Source organism: Heterocephalus glaber, unplaced genomic scaffold (assembly GCF_053883595.1).
Source record: "Heterocephalus glaber isolate CG9 unplaced genomic scaffold, H.glaber_assembly_v1.0 deba00001479, whole genome shotgun sequence".
Lineage (NCBI taxonomy): Eukaryota > Metazoa > Chordata > Mammalia > Rodentia > Bathyergidae > Heterocephalus > Heterocephalus glaber.
Genome location: NW_028258316.1, coordinates 11231264 through 11246308, shown reverse-complemented (window position 1 = coordinate 11246308; position 15045 = coordinate 11231264). Strand labels below are relative to the sequence as shown.

The following is a 15045-nucleotide window of genomic DNA, read 5'->3' as shown; positions in this document are numbered from 1 at the left end:
CCGTCACAGACGGGCATGGCTGTAGATTCCCTCTTGAGAGCTTATCTCCTGTGCTAGCCAGGCCAGACACCCACCCCCACTGTTGTGCTCCAGTACACTATCTGCTCTCTCTTGAGGAAGAAGAGGCTTGGGGTTCATGGCTACAGACTAATGGCACTTACAAAAGCACAGAAAAGTCCTTTAAAAGAACTGCTATCTAATTGGTACAGCCATACAGAAGGCAATCTGGCATCAAATTCATAGCTTTGACCAAGCATTTCTACTTTAGGGATTCTATGCTCAGGAAATAAGTCAAAATGCAGATAAAGCCTTATGCATAAAGATGTTCACTGAAATGCTATTATAACAGTGAAAAAATTATGAACAACTTAAGTGTCCAGCAGCAGGAAAATCCCTAAGTTATGGTACATCCAAATAGTTGGAATGACAGGTAGATGACACTGAAAATTATTACTAAAAGTAGATACAGAAACATAAAAATTCTCACGCCATAATATTAAGTGAAATAAAGATATAAATTATATGTGTTCATCACATATCAATTATGTACATTTACATAAAATGCATATGTGCAGAATAAAGACTGGAAAGAACATTAAAATGCTAACAGTGGTTCAACCTGGAATAGTAGTATTGTGGATAATTTTAATATTCTTCTGACCTCTATGTACTATATCACATTTATGGGACATATATTTATGTCACATTTCCTAGAATGAAAATTTGTAATACTGTTATAGTGATTTAGCATAAATATCATGATGAAAACTGAACCACTTCGCTTCCCTTGTTCAAACCCTCATAGAATAATTTCTTTCTGCTTTCTGACCTTCACTCCCTCACCCATGAAAATTCACAATTTCTAAGCAAAGTGGAAAAGCCCTGAAATTAAGAGCCAGTGGAAAGGGTCTAGCCAGAACACTCAGCTTTGCGCACTTGGGACAGAATACACATGAGCTTGTGCTTCAACCCGTTGCTGTATGCAGAGCTGTGCGTCCTGAGACTGTGTCTTTCCACTGCACAAAGCAAAACAAAACCCCAAGTCGAGGGATTGGGGAGGAAAGAAGCCAACTTACCTCCATTAAACTTAAATGGATTCCTATGAGGTAGGGCATGGGAGCACTGTGAAAAGAAACAGAGACACACAGCTGCTTTAATGTCTGTTGCTTCTGACAGAAAATTACAGATGGTTCACTATTTGGAGAAAAACTGTTTTAATAAACGTATGCACAGTTACATTTCCTTTCACAACAAAAATCCTAATATGACATTTTGTTCCCAAGCCTAGAAACTTCTGAAGAATTTAAAAATGCAGTAGCACTGGAAACAGTATGGCTAGTGGGAAGAACATCAACCTTGGTGTCAGTCCGTAAATAGCAGCGATGCAACCTGCACAGCCTCAGTCACTTTATCTTTAAAATGGGAGACTGGACTTGACCTGGCACTTTACTATTAGAATGAGAGGAAACATATATACTCCAAGTGACTAGCAGATTTCCCAATAAAAATGGGAACTATGATTGCCATGATGGTAATGGAAAATGCAGGTGGAAGTCACACAGAGGGCATAATGGGGTTCTAAGGAGAATGATTATTTTTATTTGATGTTTCTTTCTCCCATCAAGAGATAAGACCTAACTGTTCATTCTAATTAAACAAAGTATTTGGAGGGCTGCCAGGAAGCTTCTCCACCCCAGTGGCACACATTCCACGTGATGACACAATTCACAAAGCCTCTGATAACTTCTTCATTCACAGACCAACAGTGACTAACCAAGAGGATGAGAACCCAACTCCAGTAGTTTTAAAGCCTGGGCATTTTGGGTTGACCGATGAATACTTCTTTTGTTTTCTTGACTATCTGTAACACTACCTACCAATGATAAATGTGCTAGTAGTTATATGAAGAACTTTACATTCACCTTTGATAATATATATAACAACCTTTCGAGGTAGGTGTAACCTTCATTTTACAGAGAAGGAAACAGACCAGAGAGGTTAAATTATTTATCTAACAGGACAAAACCAAGTAAGTGATACGGTGGGCTTTCACTCCAAAGTGTATCCATTTCTTCTCTGCTGTCACCGCTGACTTTGTGACATGAAATCTACAATCCCAAGGCCCTCTCTCCATGCCATGCAGTTCCTGGGGGCAGAGGAGGGAGGTCAAGGAGTAGAAAAAATGGAAACAACTGGCAACTTTTCCATTTGTCTCTCCAATACTGGTATATCCTATGAAATGTGCAGAGGGTATTTTTTTATGAACTTAGGAAAGATGATAAATAGCTCAGACTGGAGTGACCAGATACTTTTCCTCTGGACCAGGTAGGGTGTCAAAGTAGATGGACAGGATGACTCTTTGGGGACAAGGTCAGGGAAACAAGGAGGACTGAGTAATGAGGTAGCAGAAGTTCGCTTACAATGCAATACAGTACCAAAGAAAGCAATGGCCAGGCAAAGAAGGTTTTAAACATCAGATTTTTACAAATGCTCAAACATTTAAAAATAAGCAAAGGCACAATTCCCTTATTACCATTCAATAAATAAAATTCCTCAAGCAAAAATCTTTCCCCAGAATATACAATGCCCTCTTTTCTACAAATCTCAGCAGTTACAGATTTCAAGAGCCTGTAAAACAGACTTACTATTAGCAGCACAGTTTGGGAACTACTCTTCTAAAAGACTTGCATTTTTGGTATTTGATAAAAGCCAAAGAAAGAACTATGCATGTAACTGCTGTGAAAGTGGAGTTATCCTTTCTTTTCTTCTGTTTTCATCTCCTCTCTCTTTTTAAGGTATCTGCTGGCCATGTTTAGCTTCTCTTTGCTTCTAGGGGGAAGGAAATGCCCTGTAGTAATTTTTCCCCTTAAACTGTAAACTGTTAGTTTAGCTGCCAGCTACACAAATGCTCCAACTTCCCAGTGTGCCTGGCATTGCTGTCCGAGCTTTTTCCAATGTACACTGAAATGGATGTGTTTCTAATTAAGTAGCTTTAGGAACAAGACAGCTTCAATGTCAAAAATACAAAGTCTGAACTTCCCAGCAGGAAGTCTTAAGACTACAAATGTCTCATCTAGTGGAACCTTGCCTAGTGTAATGAAAGGAAGCAGGAAAAGCACAGAATTCCAGGAAAATGGCCACTTAATAATGTGTACAGGAGTGCAGCCTAACACATAGGAGGGAGAAAAGCTCAGGTTGGTAAAATTTGACTAAATTGCATTAACTTTTCCAGCTCTTATATTTAATCACACAATTGACTAGTAATTATCAGTTTTGTTTTGTTTTGGTTTTTTTTTTTTTGGTACGGGAGATTGAACTTGGTAATTATCAGTTTTAATTAGAATTTTAGACCTGAAATTCCAATAAATAAACTGGCCTATGTAAAAAAAGACATTTAAACTATGAGAAAAGGTTAAAACAATACTGATGGTCAAAGCCCTCTGTACAACTTAACCTGAGAGAGAAATATTTTCTAGAATTTTAAATATGCAAGTTTTAATGCTATGCCCTTTTGTCCTGCAATAAAAACCAACAATAACTTGAAAGAAAAAAAAAGGCCCTACAGAATTGACTGCAAATATAAGTCAGGACAAAGTGGAACTCACTCTTTGGGCATCTTTAGGTAGGTAGGTAATTTTTTAAACCCAATAATTTTTCAAAGAGTAATTATGGCCTATCATAGAAATGTAGTTTCTTGGCCACGTATTGTTAGGACTGCAACAGCTCTGTATTTAGAAAATATTTAAAACACATTTATTCTAAAATCATAGCAGCTCCATGTTTTGTATGAATGCAAATTTGGACAAATACCTTTTATATTATGATCATTTGCTTACAAAGCTTCTAAAACTTCCCAGAATCAAAAGCATTTTTGTTCTGAAAATACATAATTACAAATTCTAAGTGGGGGGAGGGAGAGGGAAGAAAAAGAAACCCCAAAGCTTCCTTAACATCTCAGTGTGGCAAGTATGTGACCGGGTAATTTTAGGTATGTTCTGAAAACAATTTATATTCTCAATATACCTCAACAATTATTGTAGCTACTGACTCATTTTCTTGAAAACCTCTCCTGTTTTCTTTGTTTTTTTATTATAAAAAGAAATTGGGGGGGGGATGTACCCATAATTATATCACCTTAACACAACTACTTTTATTTTTGCATTATTGTTTCTAATACTAGCCCATGTTAACAAACAATTCTATATCTTGCAAATTAATTGTATATATTTTATTGTTCTCATTAACATTCTCCATTTTATTCTATAACTTTTGTGATTATTAAAGACTGCATAATATTGCACCAAGTATGGATATGCCACAATTTACTGGACTCTACTCTGACAGTAAGGCTCTTCCAACTTTTCACTAAGATAAGTACCACTCTAATGATAATGAACAGCTTCATGCATGAATTCCCAGACACTAAATTACTAAGTCAAAGGACAGGACATGTTATTTTGTTTCATTTGGGTTTTGAAAAACGTATTATCTTTTTTTTTTTTTTTGGTACCAGGGATCAAACTTGGGTCCTTGCGCTTGCACAGCAGGCGTCGAAACCACTGAGCTAAATCCCTGGCCCTGTATTATCTTTTGTTATAGCCTGGCTAAGTGTTTTCCAAAAGGGCAGTGCCTGTCTAGTTGAGGTTTCACAACTGTGGCAGGGACTGGGGAAAACACATGAGGTGCCTTAGCACAGAAGCAGTGCCTGGTAGGCATTTAGTAAGTTGATTTAGTCAAGTTCAAATGGATTTTCTCCAAGCCCCTGGCATGGCTGGTATGATTAGACCCACTCTCTTCTCACTCAGAGAGTGGGTTCTTGCTCCAGTCTTGGCTGTGAAGGACTCCTGACAAACCACTGAGGAGGATGGTCAAGACTCCATGAGGGATGAGAGATGCACGACATGGATCACTTTTCTCTTCATGGGTTTCTAACCCCCAAGCCAACTCTGTCAGCAGTATATACCCTGAATTCAGCAGAGTCGCATGTCACTTTCATGTAAAGGGCACCTTTCCTCTTTATTTTAATGCATCATGAAGGAAACAATGATTTGTTGCTTTCTGACCACTTACAATGACAAATTTAAAAAAATGTTTTATCTCTCTTGGCTATACATTAAAAAGGAAAATATGGCAAAATAATTTGAATATGCCACTCCTAAAAACTTCACATTAAGAGTCTGACTTATCTGAATAATTTTGTGTTTCAGATCATCAATGTCCACATTTTTCCAAGGGTAAATGAGTAACAAAACAATAAAAATTCATCTACTAGAACCTATCTTCTTTTAGGTTTGAGAAAGAAGTTGTTTGTTGCTCTTATAGAAAATATGAATGCAAATATACTTACTTAACTAAAAGCAAATGTATACCCAGCTTCTCGGGTTGGTGCCTTTCAGCATTCAGTGACTTTAAATTTCAATGCTGAATCACAGTGCAACTCTGAAGACATTTTAAATGGAAATTAAACACAACTCAGGCAGAATCAACAACACACTTAATCAAATTAAAGCAATGTTATTATTAACAGCTATGACTAAATTCATGCATAAAGAGGCCATGACAATTGTGTCACAACTGCTGTGTGGCTGACAGCGATTGCAGGATGCCATTGTGTATCTCTGAATAGCAGAATAGGGATAATCTGTACTAGGCCTTTGTACTAGGAATCATTGCAATATCTGACTATCTCAGTGACATCCTGGGAGAGTAAAAGCTACTCTTTCTTCTTTCTCCCTGGCAAAGGAAAGGGTTTCTTTTGCTGTTGTCAAGGTAGTGATGAGACAATGACCTTTACCTGAAAGGTATCTTTATTTTGAATACTAAGGGAAAAAGAAATTACTATTATCGAGTGACTCAGTCACTTTTATGCATTTCATACATAATTCTGAAATCAACTCTGCAAAGTAGTGCTACTATCCACATTTTCAGGCGGGGAAACAGTCCCAGAAAGGTGAAGTGACTTGCCCAAGGCCATACAGCTAGCCAGTGGTGAAGCAAAAGAAGGGGAGAAAGAACAAGAACTTCAAATTCAGAGCTGCTGATCTATGAGCTCAGGCTTGCCTATAATGTTACACAGCACATAATCGGTATGAAGCCAAAAGGAAGACTGCTGGTGTACGAGAGGGGCCCTTTAACCCTCCAGGGCTGTGATACACAGCACTTCTTGTACAGGTAGGTCTTACAGCCTGAGCTCATTCCTAGCAATGAACAGGCATGAATATGGATCCTGCAGATGTATTAATGTTTCTGTAGTCCCCATTCATTATTACTGCACTTTCACAATTTGTTTAATTCTTTCCCCCTAGATAACTAGAACCCTCTTAATTATGTTCCCCGGAGGTGAGCTGCTACTAATTGGAAATGAGTCAGGTGAAATAAAAGAACACTGGATGCTCAAATACATAAAATACAGCTTCCCAAGACAAAGGGAAGGGGACAGGAACAAGGAGGGGTGGGGAGCAGGGGCCCACCTCCAGTAAGTAAGCTCTCTTTGACCTCACGGAGGAACACAGTGTGGAGCAGCCTAGTAATTTGGAAAGTTCACTCTCTGTTTTCTGTTCCTCCATGTAAATGCACAGTTAACATTACCATTTACACCTGGCAGTGCCCACTTTACCTCTCAGAGGTGCACCACCTTCTCACCCAAAAACCCTTCATAGGAAAGAGGATCTCTTGAGTCTTTCCTCAGTTCACTATATTTAAAGGCAAGGAACACTCTGAAAGAGACCAAATTTATTTGAGTTTTTTCTTTCTTGCTTTGAAAAGAAACAAAAGTATAAACAGTTTTAATTTTTTTTCTAAATAATGAGGCCTGGCTTTGCTAGAGAGGTTAAAGGACAAAAGAATGGGAGAAAGAACAAGAACAAAGACCATGCAACACATTTTGTTGGAGAACACAAATCAACAGAGCTCAGGTCTCACTGAGGGCATCTGATAAATGTCCTTCAGGCTAACATGGTGGCCAGTGTGCCACAGGCAGCCAATAAGAGCAGCCACTGCTGACTGCATACGTGCTAAGAGCCAGTGTGAGGCTGAGGCTTGACAGGTATGCCACTGAATCCACCATTTCAGAGATGGAGAAACTACAGATCCAGACTCTACTCATCCGAGGTCATATGGTGAGACCAGAACACAGGCCCAAAGTACTGAGATAAAACAAGCCATTCTTTCCCCAGGAGATCAGTGTCTGCATAGCCTTAGAAAGAGGAGTGGGCAGAGGGAGATCAGGACTTCTCCAACCTGCTCCCTTGTGGCTCGAAGGTGGCCTGGCCAAGTTCCAAGACTCTCTGCAACATGTCTGAGTGCCCTGTCCACCACAGGAGTTGTCTGGGTCCAAACTTTTCTGACTGCTTAGTCACATGGTGTGTCTGTGGACCTCTGTCCCACTACTGTTCCTTACAGCCTGCTAAGCCCTTGCTGCCTACTTCCCAGATCACCCCAGTGGTTGCTCATACCTCCCTCAGAGGCTTCGGTCTGAGTTACTGGGCAGAAAGCACGTGCTAATTTGAATGTTTCTTGTCAGTCACAGAACAGAACTCTGTTTGCTGTCTCCCAGAGTCTACTATGGTGCTCTGAACAGAGCAGAGAGAATAAAACTGTGGTGCTGCTCCATACTAAGCATATAGCACATACCAAGAGCTGTGCGGGAGCCTTTATTACCTTATCTCTTTTAATCCTCACATAATCCAATGGGTGCCATTCGTTTTATAATCAATCAAAATAACTATGTATTAAGCACCACTCTGGGCTGGGATGAGATAAGGCATTCTTAGAAATGTGCCCACAATCACCCTGCTAACAGCGACTCCAGCCTAAATCCTTCTCTCTTTATTGCTCTTATTTAATAGTGACTTCCCTTAACCAATATGCTACACTTAACAAAAAAGGCTTATTTAATAATTATACTAAAAATAAAATAGCAAGTGGATCTGTGGGTAAAATAAAACTGTTTTACTAGCTGGAACTGACTGATACACTTTTTTGTTCTAAATGGGATACAGCATAAAGCAATTTGTATGAAAATGTTCAATTTAGTCACAAAAGTGGGGAATGAGCTAGGGACAAAGCCCTGGTAAGGTTAATAGCTGAGTTTCATGCTGTGACCCCCAACTTGCATGGCCACAGGTTGGGTTCTGAGCATTCTGGCTGTCAACATAAAGAACCGATATCATAAGGGGACTTTTTGTGTCTACACAAAAAAATCTCCAACAGTTAGTCTTCAGATCTACAGGATCTACATCTAAGGATTCAACCAATTGTGGAACAAAATTATTCTAAACCCAAATCTCTAGAAAGTTCCAAAAAGCAAAACTTGAATTTGCTCCATGTTAAACACTATGCTGACCCCATGTGAATGAAGTGACTTGTAGCACACTCTGGTGTGGCCTCCACCCCTTCACAGATCCTCCGGGTCTCTCCAGCACTCATGGTTTCAGCAGTGTGTGCCTGGCACCTCATGGACCTTGTTTGTGTATTATGCATGAAGTCAGGCCAGAGACAGTCGCCTCTCTATTGTTTTTTCTTCTCATTATTCCTTAAACAATACTGAATGTCAACTATTTACATAGCATTTACACTGTATGAGGTATTACAAATAATCTAGAGATGATATAGAGTAGAGTTATATGCAAACACTGCATCATCATATTATATAGAGGACTTACAGATCTGTGGATTTTGGTACCTGGGAATTCTGGAGCTGAAGGAAATACTAGTCACTCAGGAGTTTGAATTTTAAAAAGGGTCCCAGGGAGGGGAAAGAGAAAACCACCACCTTATGGTGCATTTACTATATACTCGGTATTTTCTATGTGCTGGTCCATCAGTCACCAAATATTACCATGGATCAAGCACCATACTGGGCTAGGGAGAGAAAAGAGAGAAATAAGTCTCATCCCTGCCTATTTAGAGGCTATAGCTAGTAACAGATTAAATAAGTGAATTATTATATGTGTACAAACTACTGCAAGGAGACTCAAAGGTGCTGTGGGGTACACAATCGGAGGGCCTAAGGTGACTGCATTTTATCTTTGCAGGAACCCTGAAAGGCTGATTTCCATAACTTACAGAAGCAGCTATGGCTCAAAGAAGTTAAGTGACAAGGCAGAAAGTACAGCTTAAAATCACAACTTGTAGGAACATCATGAGTTAAACAAACATTTCTTTCCTGGTTTCCAACCCAGGGAGACTCATTCATAAGCAACCACAGAGATGAGGAAACCAGGAACAATTCTAGATTTGAGGAGGAGGCAGAGACCGCCTTGTTTCCATTTGTGGTTTCTGCAGCCAAAGTATAGGTGTCCCAGTAGTAGAGGTGGGTTCAGTGCCAGCTAGTCCTTGGCACTGGGGCACTGGAGATGGTTTCCTAATGCAAAACATATGTACATCACTGGTGCTGATCAACAAATGGGGGAGAGAGAAGATGACGATGCCTTTCAGAGACTGCCTCTGCAGCTTCCTGGAGTAACTTACAGGGGCAGGAGGAGCACAGATGCTTTCTAGAGCTCTAAGCCACTAGACTCAACTGAAATGAACAGGAGTTACAAAGAGAACGCCTGGATGAAAACCTGAAAAGGTCAACATCAAAGCCTGGAGTTGTCTGCCCTTTTGTACCTTCTCAGTCTACCGGAAGAAGACAGACTCAGAAAACATCAGGAATGGCTCCATGGCTAAGACCACCACAGCAGGAGAAATTACTCTCAGAGGAAAGGTCAGGAGATAGGGCTCTCTGCTGCCACAGAGAATTCAATGAGAACCATCATGGCTAGAGCCAGTGACAAAAAAAGGAAGTCTCAGGTTATGAGTCACCAGCAGCCCATGAAGTCCTCATAGATTGCAATAATGAATGAAGTACAAAATATATGAGAAGAGAGAAAAAAGAGGTTTATGGAGAAATAAGTGAAGTGCTAAAAAAAAAATCAATGCAACAGTATTAACAGAAAAAGATTTTTTTTCTAGGACTAAAATACCTCATTTGCCAAGATGTGCAACATCCAAACATGTTTTTACCCTAGCATTCCAGTGTTTCCAATGTTTAAGGGAATGACAGACCCATAATTTTTTTTAAACAGTAGACCCACATTTATGGAGAGAGACTCAAAGTCTAGCACCATGTTGGAACTTCATATATTTCCTTAGGTGCCAAACACCAAGAGATGAACACTTACTCCAAAGCCCTGCCATGAGGTGACTTGCTCCATGCTGAACTGTTCTGGGGCTTCGATATTACATGGTCTGTGGCTCCTGCCTTATTGTGACCTGTAGTTCCCAGAAACACCTAGAATATCTTTGCTGTAAAGTCCACTACACTGTGTGCCTCAGAAGTTCCAGGTCAGAGAGTGAGGAATTACATTCAGGATGTGTTATTAGAAATGGAGAGCCAGGCTGGGCTTGGAAGGGTAAGCAGAAGTCAGAGCCAGTTATATCAATAACTGGGGCCAGGGAGGCAAACTATTATTCCTTATCACATCAGGAAAGGGTTGGGAGGCTAAGACTGACAGGGAAGACACAGCAGCAAGGAGGTGGAAACTACTAGGTTGGTTAGGCTGCAGTTAGGAGAGCTCCTCCAAGATTGTAGAAGTAGGCCAACCAGCACCACCTTCCAACCTGGAAGGGTCATTTCCATGTTAAAGGGACACTGTCTTCTCTGTGTGCTCTGACTTGAAGATGCTTTTGCCCACCAAAGCTCATACTGAGGTTTACTTCGTCTGTGTGGAAGTGTTGAGAGGTGGTGCGTACTGGGAGGTGTCAGGGTCATGAGAGTGGAACTCTCATGAATAAATTAATGCCATCTCTTGGGAGTCAGTTCTTGCTCTCAAAAGACTGGATTAATTACCTAGAGAGCAGGTTGTTATAAGGCAACATTTACCTCTCAGGCTTTCCCTTTCACTATGTGACCACTCTTGGGAACACAAAGGCTTGTTGTTCAGCTTTCCCACCTTCTGGGACAAGGCCCTCACCAGAGGCCAAGCAGATAATGCCTTGCTCTTGCACTTCTCAAACTGTGAATCAAAATAAATATCTTTCCTCTATAAATTTCCCAGTCTCAGGTATTCCTGTTTTGCAAGAGAAAAAGGAATAAGATACCCTGCAAGTCTCGGTAACAACTGGGGGATGCTGCTGCCAAGGCTGGATGAGAGATGTTCTGCTATACTCCTGGTATCTGTACCTTCTGGGGCACCTCTGCAGGGACCAGGGTAAAAATCTGATGCCAACCACTTATGTACACTACTCACTTTGGTACATTTGCTTTTTGTTGTTTTTGATTTTGCTTTCCAAAGGTTAAACATTTTTTTATGATAAGGACACATCACAACAATAAAGACTATTAAAAATCTAAAGGATCAAGAATCAGTGGTGATATTAATGACATTAGTGATATCTAAATATTTCACATATTAGATATATTATTAGATAGTTGGAATACACTAAAGCCAGTGAATTACATACTTCCAAAAGGGTGAATTTTGTGGTTTGTGAATCATATTTCAATAAAACAATCTAATTTAAAAAAAGACAATTTTCCTATAGAATTTAAATTCTTATAGAATTTATAGCAGACCCAGAACCTAATCTCCTCTCTTTTCTATTTCAACCTGGAAGACAGTTTACTCAGAAATTGTCCAAAGCTTTCTCCAAAGACTCCTGACACAGTTTTGAGTGCTACCGAAAGAAATGAAGGTACATCTCGATACAGGGCTCAGTGATTATCATTATCCTCATCTAACAACTTTTTAGTTGCTTTCTTGCTGTCAGGATCTTCATATAGAATGATACTTTTAGCTGTATTCCTAGCAATGATTTTGCAGATGAGGAAACTGAGGCTCGGAGAGGTTATGTGACTCACCAAATCACATATGCAGTAGGACAACAGCCAATGTTTGAAACCAGAACTTTGATTTCTAAGCCCGAGCTATTGCCCACCACTAACCCTTTCTGTTCAAACTTCAGCCAAACTTTAATAATTTACTTAGCAATCTATAATTTCCCTTTGTTTAACCAACACACACACGTGTGTGTGTGTGTGTGTGTGTGTGTGTGTGTGTGTGTTTGCGGACTTCCTGACCATCAGGCCCACTAGCAATCCAACTTGTCTTCTCTTTTGTCTGAAACTGAAATCCTGATCCTTATTCCCTCCCATCCCTCCCAGGTGAGCTCCTGTCACAATGGTGGCCAACTCTGGAGCAAAGGAACACTCTTAGATCTTTGCTTTATAGCCAAACTTCCCCCCCAAAAGAAAACAAAATAGCACTGTTTCCCCACTCTTGACTGGATGCCTGAGTTCTGTTTTCCTACTTTTCTATGCCTGGTGCCAGGGACATAATAGGTACTCATTAAAAGTACTTGGTGTAAGATGGAAAAGACATATAGCCTTTGCAAACCTGTTGGAATTCACCAGGATTGGGTAGATAGAAGAAAAATTTAGCTACACCTTATCGTCTAATCCACTTCCATATGACCTGGGTGTTGTGAATTTCAATTAGATTTTGATGGATCATCTACATGAACACACACACACACACACACACACTCACAAATACATATACACTGATGGTCTATAGTCATGAGTAAAATAAAGGTAGTATCTACTATTCATGGAAAACCTGATTTGTGTCAGTAGTAATTACTATTTACCTTAGAAGAGACCTCAAGGCAGTAAATGGGAAAGCCAAGTCAAAGCCAGGTTTTTTTCTTCTACTAGGTCACATTTTCATTTGATTTCTGTCTTTGTTACCAAGAATATTAAAAATTCCATTTAATTTAGCATTGATTTATTCCCTATGCAAAATTTTCTGGTATTGATGAAGATGGTGATTGGAATTGACCCAGTTTTGACTAACTGGATGTCTTTTCACAACTGTGTCCAGGCTGACGCCTGGTCACCTACATAGACTGTGCACTCTGTGGGAGGCATACTTCCAGCGTAGGGCTGAAAATTCTAGATGGAATACATAATGCAGCAGGTGAGAGTTGGTTCAGAGCCCTACCTGGAGTACAGCCAGCCTAGAACTTGTATCTCACAGAGTCTGAGCAATCTCATGCTGAGAGGAAGAATAGCTTCTACAATGCCAGGAAAGAATGCATTGTACAAACTCAAATCAAAACCTACATCTTAACTGTACATATCCTATTTAACTTTTTGGTTCACCTATGATCACAAAAAGCATCAGGAGTTACTACTAACCTGGCTTTTGAATTGGTTGGCCTTTAGGAAAACACATGAACAAGTCATGATCTGCTTTCAGAATATTTCAACACGAATACTGTACCCTAAATATAAAACTTGAGAACTAATTTGTGGTCCTTGTTTAGGATTACTTCTGGAGAAAAGGAGAAAAAGGTATTTACATGGGCAATACCATATGGATGCTACTAAAACCTTTTATTAGCAAAATTTAATTAGCATGGTACCTGGTACACCATAAGTTTTCTATAAATATTTGTTGAGTGAATGTATAATCAATGACAACATACTTCTACAATAAGTAAGATGTTAAAATTATATGAAGAATTTTTCATAAAATGTTGGCCAAGGGTATAACTTATGCTCTGATACTCTGGAGGATATAACTAAGGGAAGCTTTAACATGAGATGTCCATCAGATGTGCAGGGTCCATTATTTCTTAGCCGTGTGACAGTGGATAAGTCACTACATGTCTCTGAGGTTTGATTTCCTAACTATTTCCTAACTAGGAAACTATTCATTTACTTTAAAACTTGATTTTTGAAGATTTGTGTTAATGTTTATAAGTGTGTTCCCCTGCCCCACAGTGACCAGCTGATGGTGATTTTTACTATGAAGTGAATTGCTGATGCTCATCAGCAACTTAATCCCTTTGTCCCAGAAATGGAAGCCTTTCCCAACACTGGCCAAGGTCAGAGATGCCATCAGCTAAGGTACGGAACGTTTTCGCTTTCACTTTCAAAGTCAAGGGAATGGTACAGATCTAAAGTAGAAAGGAACCAGCAGCACATGTTTTTAAATATTCATAAGGGCTGGAAATGTCTTACTCCTTTCGTTTTCTCTGCCATCTGCTTTTGTTTCTTTTCTTTTCATTCTTATGCCACAGCTGCAAATGAAAACAACCATACAATAACTCAAGTTAAATAAAAAAAAATCAAAATAAAAACAATCTGAGGGGTAAAAAAGAGATGAATTATAAAATTTTCCTTGAGCTCACAAAGCACCAGAAACAAGAATAACATTTGATGTGAATTAAATCTTCTGGAAACCAAAATCTATCTCCCGTTTTAGTAGTAACAATGGTAAGAGCAGTCATCATTAAGTGGCCCTCCATACCACTTGATGACTAATACCACTGATCTTGTAGCCATTCTTTAAAGTAGGTAAATTAGATCATTTTACAGAAAAAGACATTAAGAATCATAGAGGTGAAGCAGATTTTTAAGTTACACAACTAACAAGAGATGAAAATTGAGATTTGAATCCATGTGTGTCTGAATCCAAACCCAATCACTTTCCACTTTTACCAGCCTCTCCCAAAGTGTGAAGGGACATGAAAAAATTAATTTGGGAAATATTTAAGGCCAAGCATTTGTACCAAACTGATTTATTCAGATAATTAAAATCTGTGATTATAGCTCTAATTAAAGTTAACTCAGATAATTGGTTGTTGTATTTGTAAATGTGCAATTAGAGTCTTTCACATAATTGCAGGGTTTTCAGTATTATACTTTCCATTTATTAACTGCATGCAAACTGAAGCTTTGCAGTACTGGCCCCTGGTCTACCAAAAGCTGCAACACAGCTTCTGGGGTCTTTGGGTCTAAGGACCACGACCTATGATACTAACAGCAGTGACTACGCTCAGCACCATTTAACATGTCTTTGTCCAGAGGTCAATGAACACCTCATCTTCAAGTGCAAGTTGAAAAGCTCTTGTGGCCTACACTGTTGTCCTGAAAACTCATAGCAGCATGTACCTGAAGAAAAACTGGCAGCAGTGGTCCTCATGTGTTAATTACACTTGTGAAGTCTATTATGCATAGAAAGGGCACCTGCTGGCAGTGAAAATAACTAGAAT

At 39.4% G+C, this 15045-nt stretch overlaps 1 protein-coding gene across 15 annotated transcripts in view; it reads right to left on the bottom strand.

Annotated features, from left to right (window-relative positions):
* Nucleotides 1–15045, bottom strand: part of Dennd1a (DENN domain containing 1A) — a 518837-nt gene that overhangs the window by 218826 nt on the left and 284966 nt on the right. For all 15 annotated transcript variants that reach the window (XM_087182787.1, XM_087182786.1, XM_013073588.3 and 12 more), the window contains one exon: nucleotides 1077–1122. In XM_087182787.1, coding sequence (XP_087038913.1) covers nucleotides 1077–1122 — 46 coding nt within the window. The remainder of the gene's footprint in view (nucleotides 1–1076; nucleotides 1123–15045) is intronic.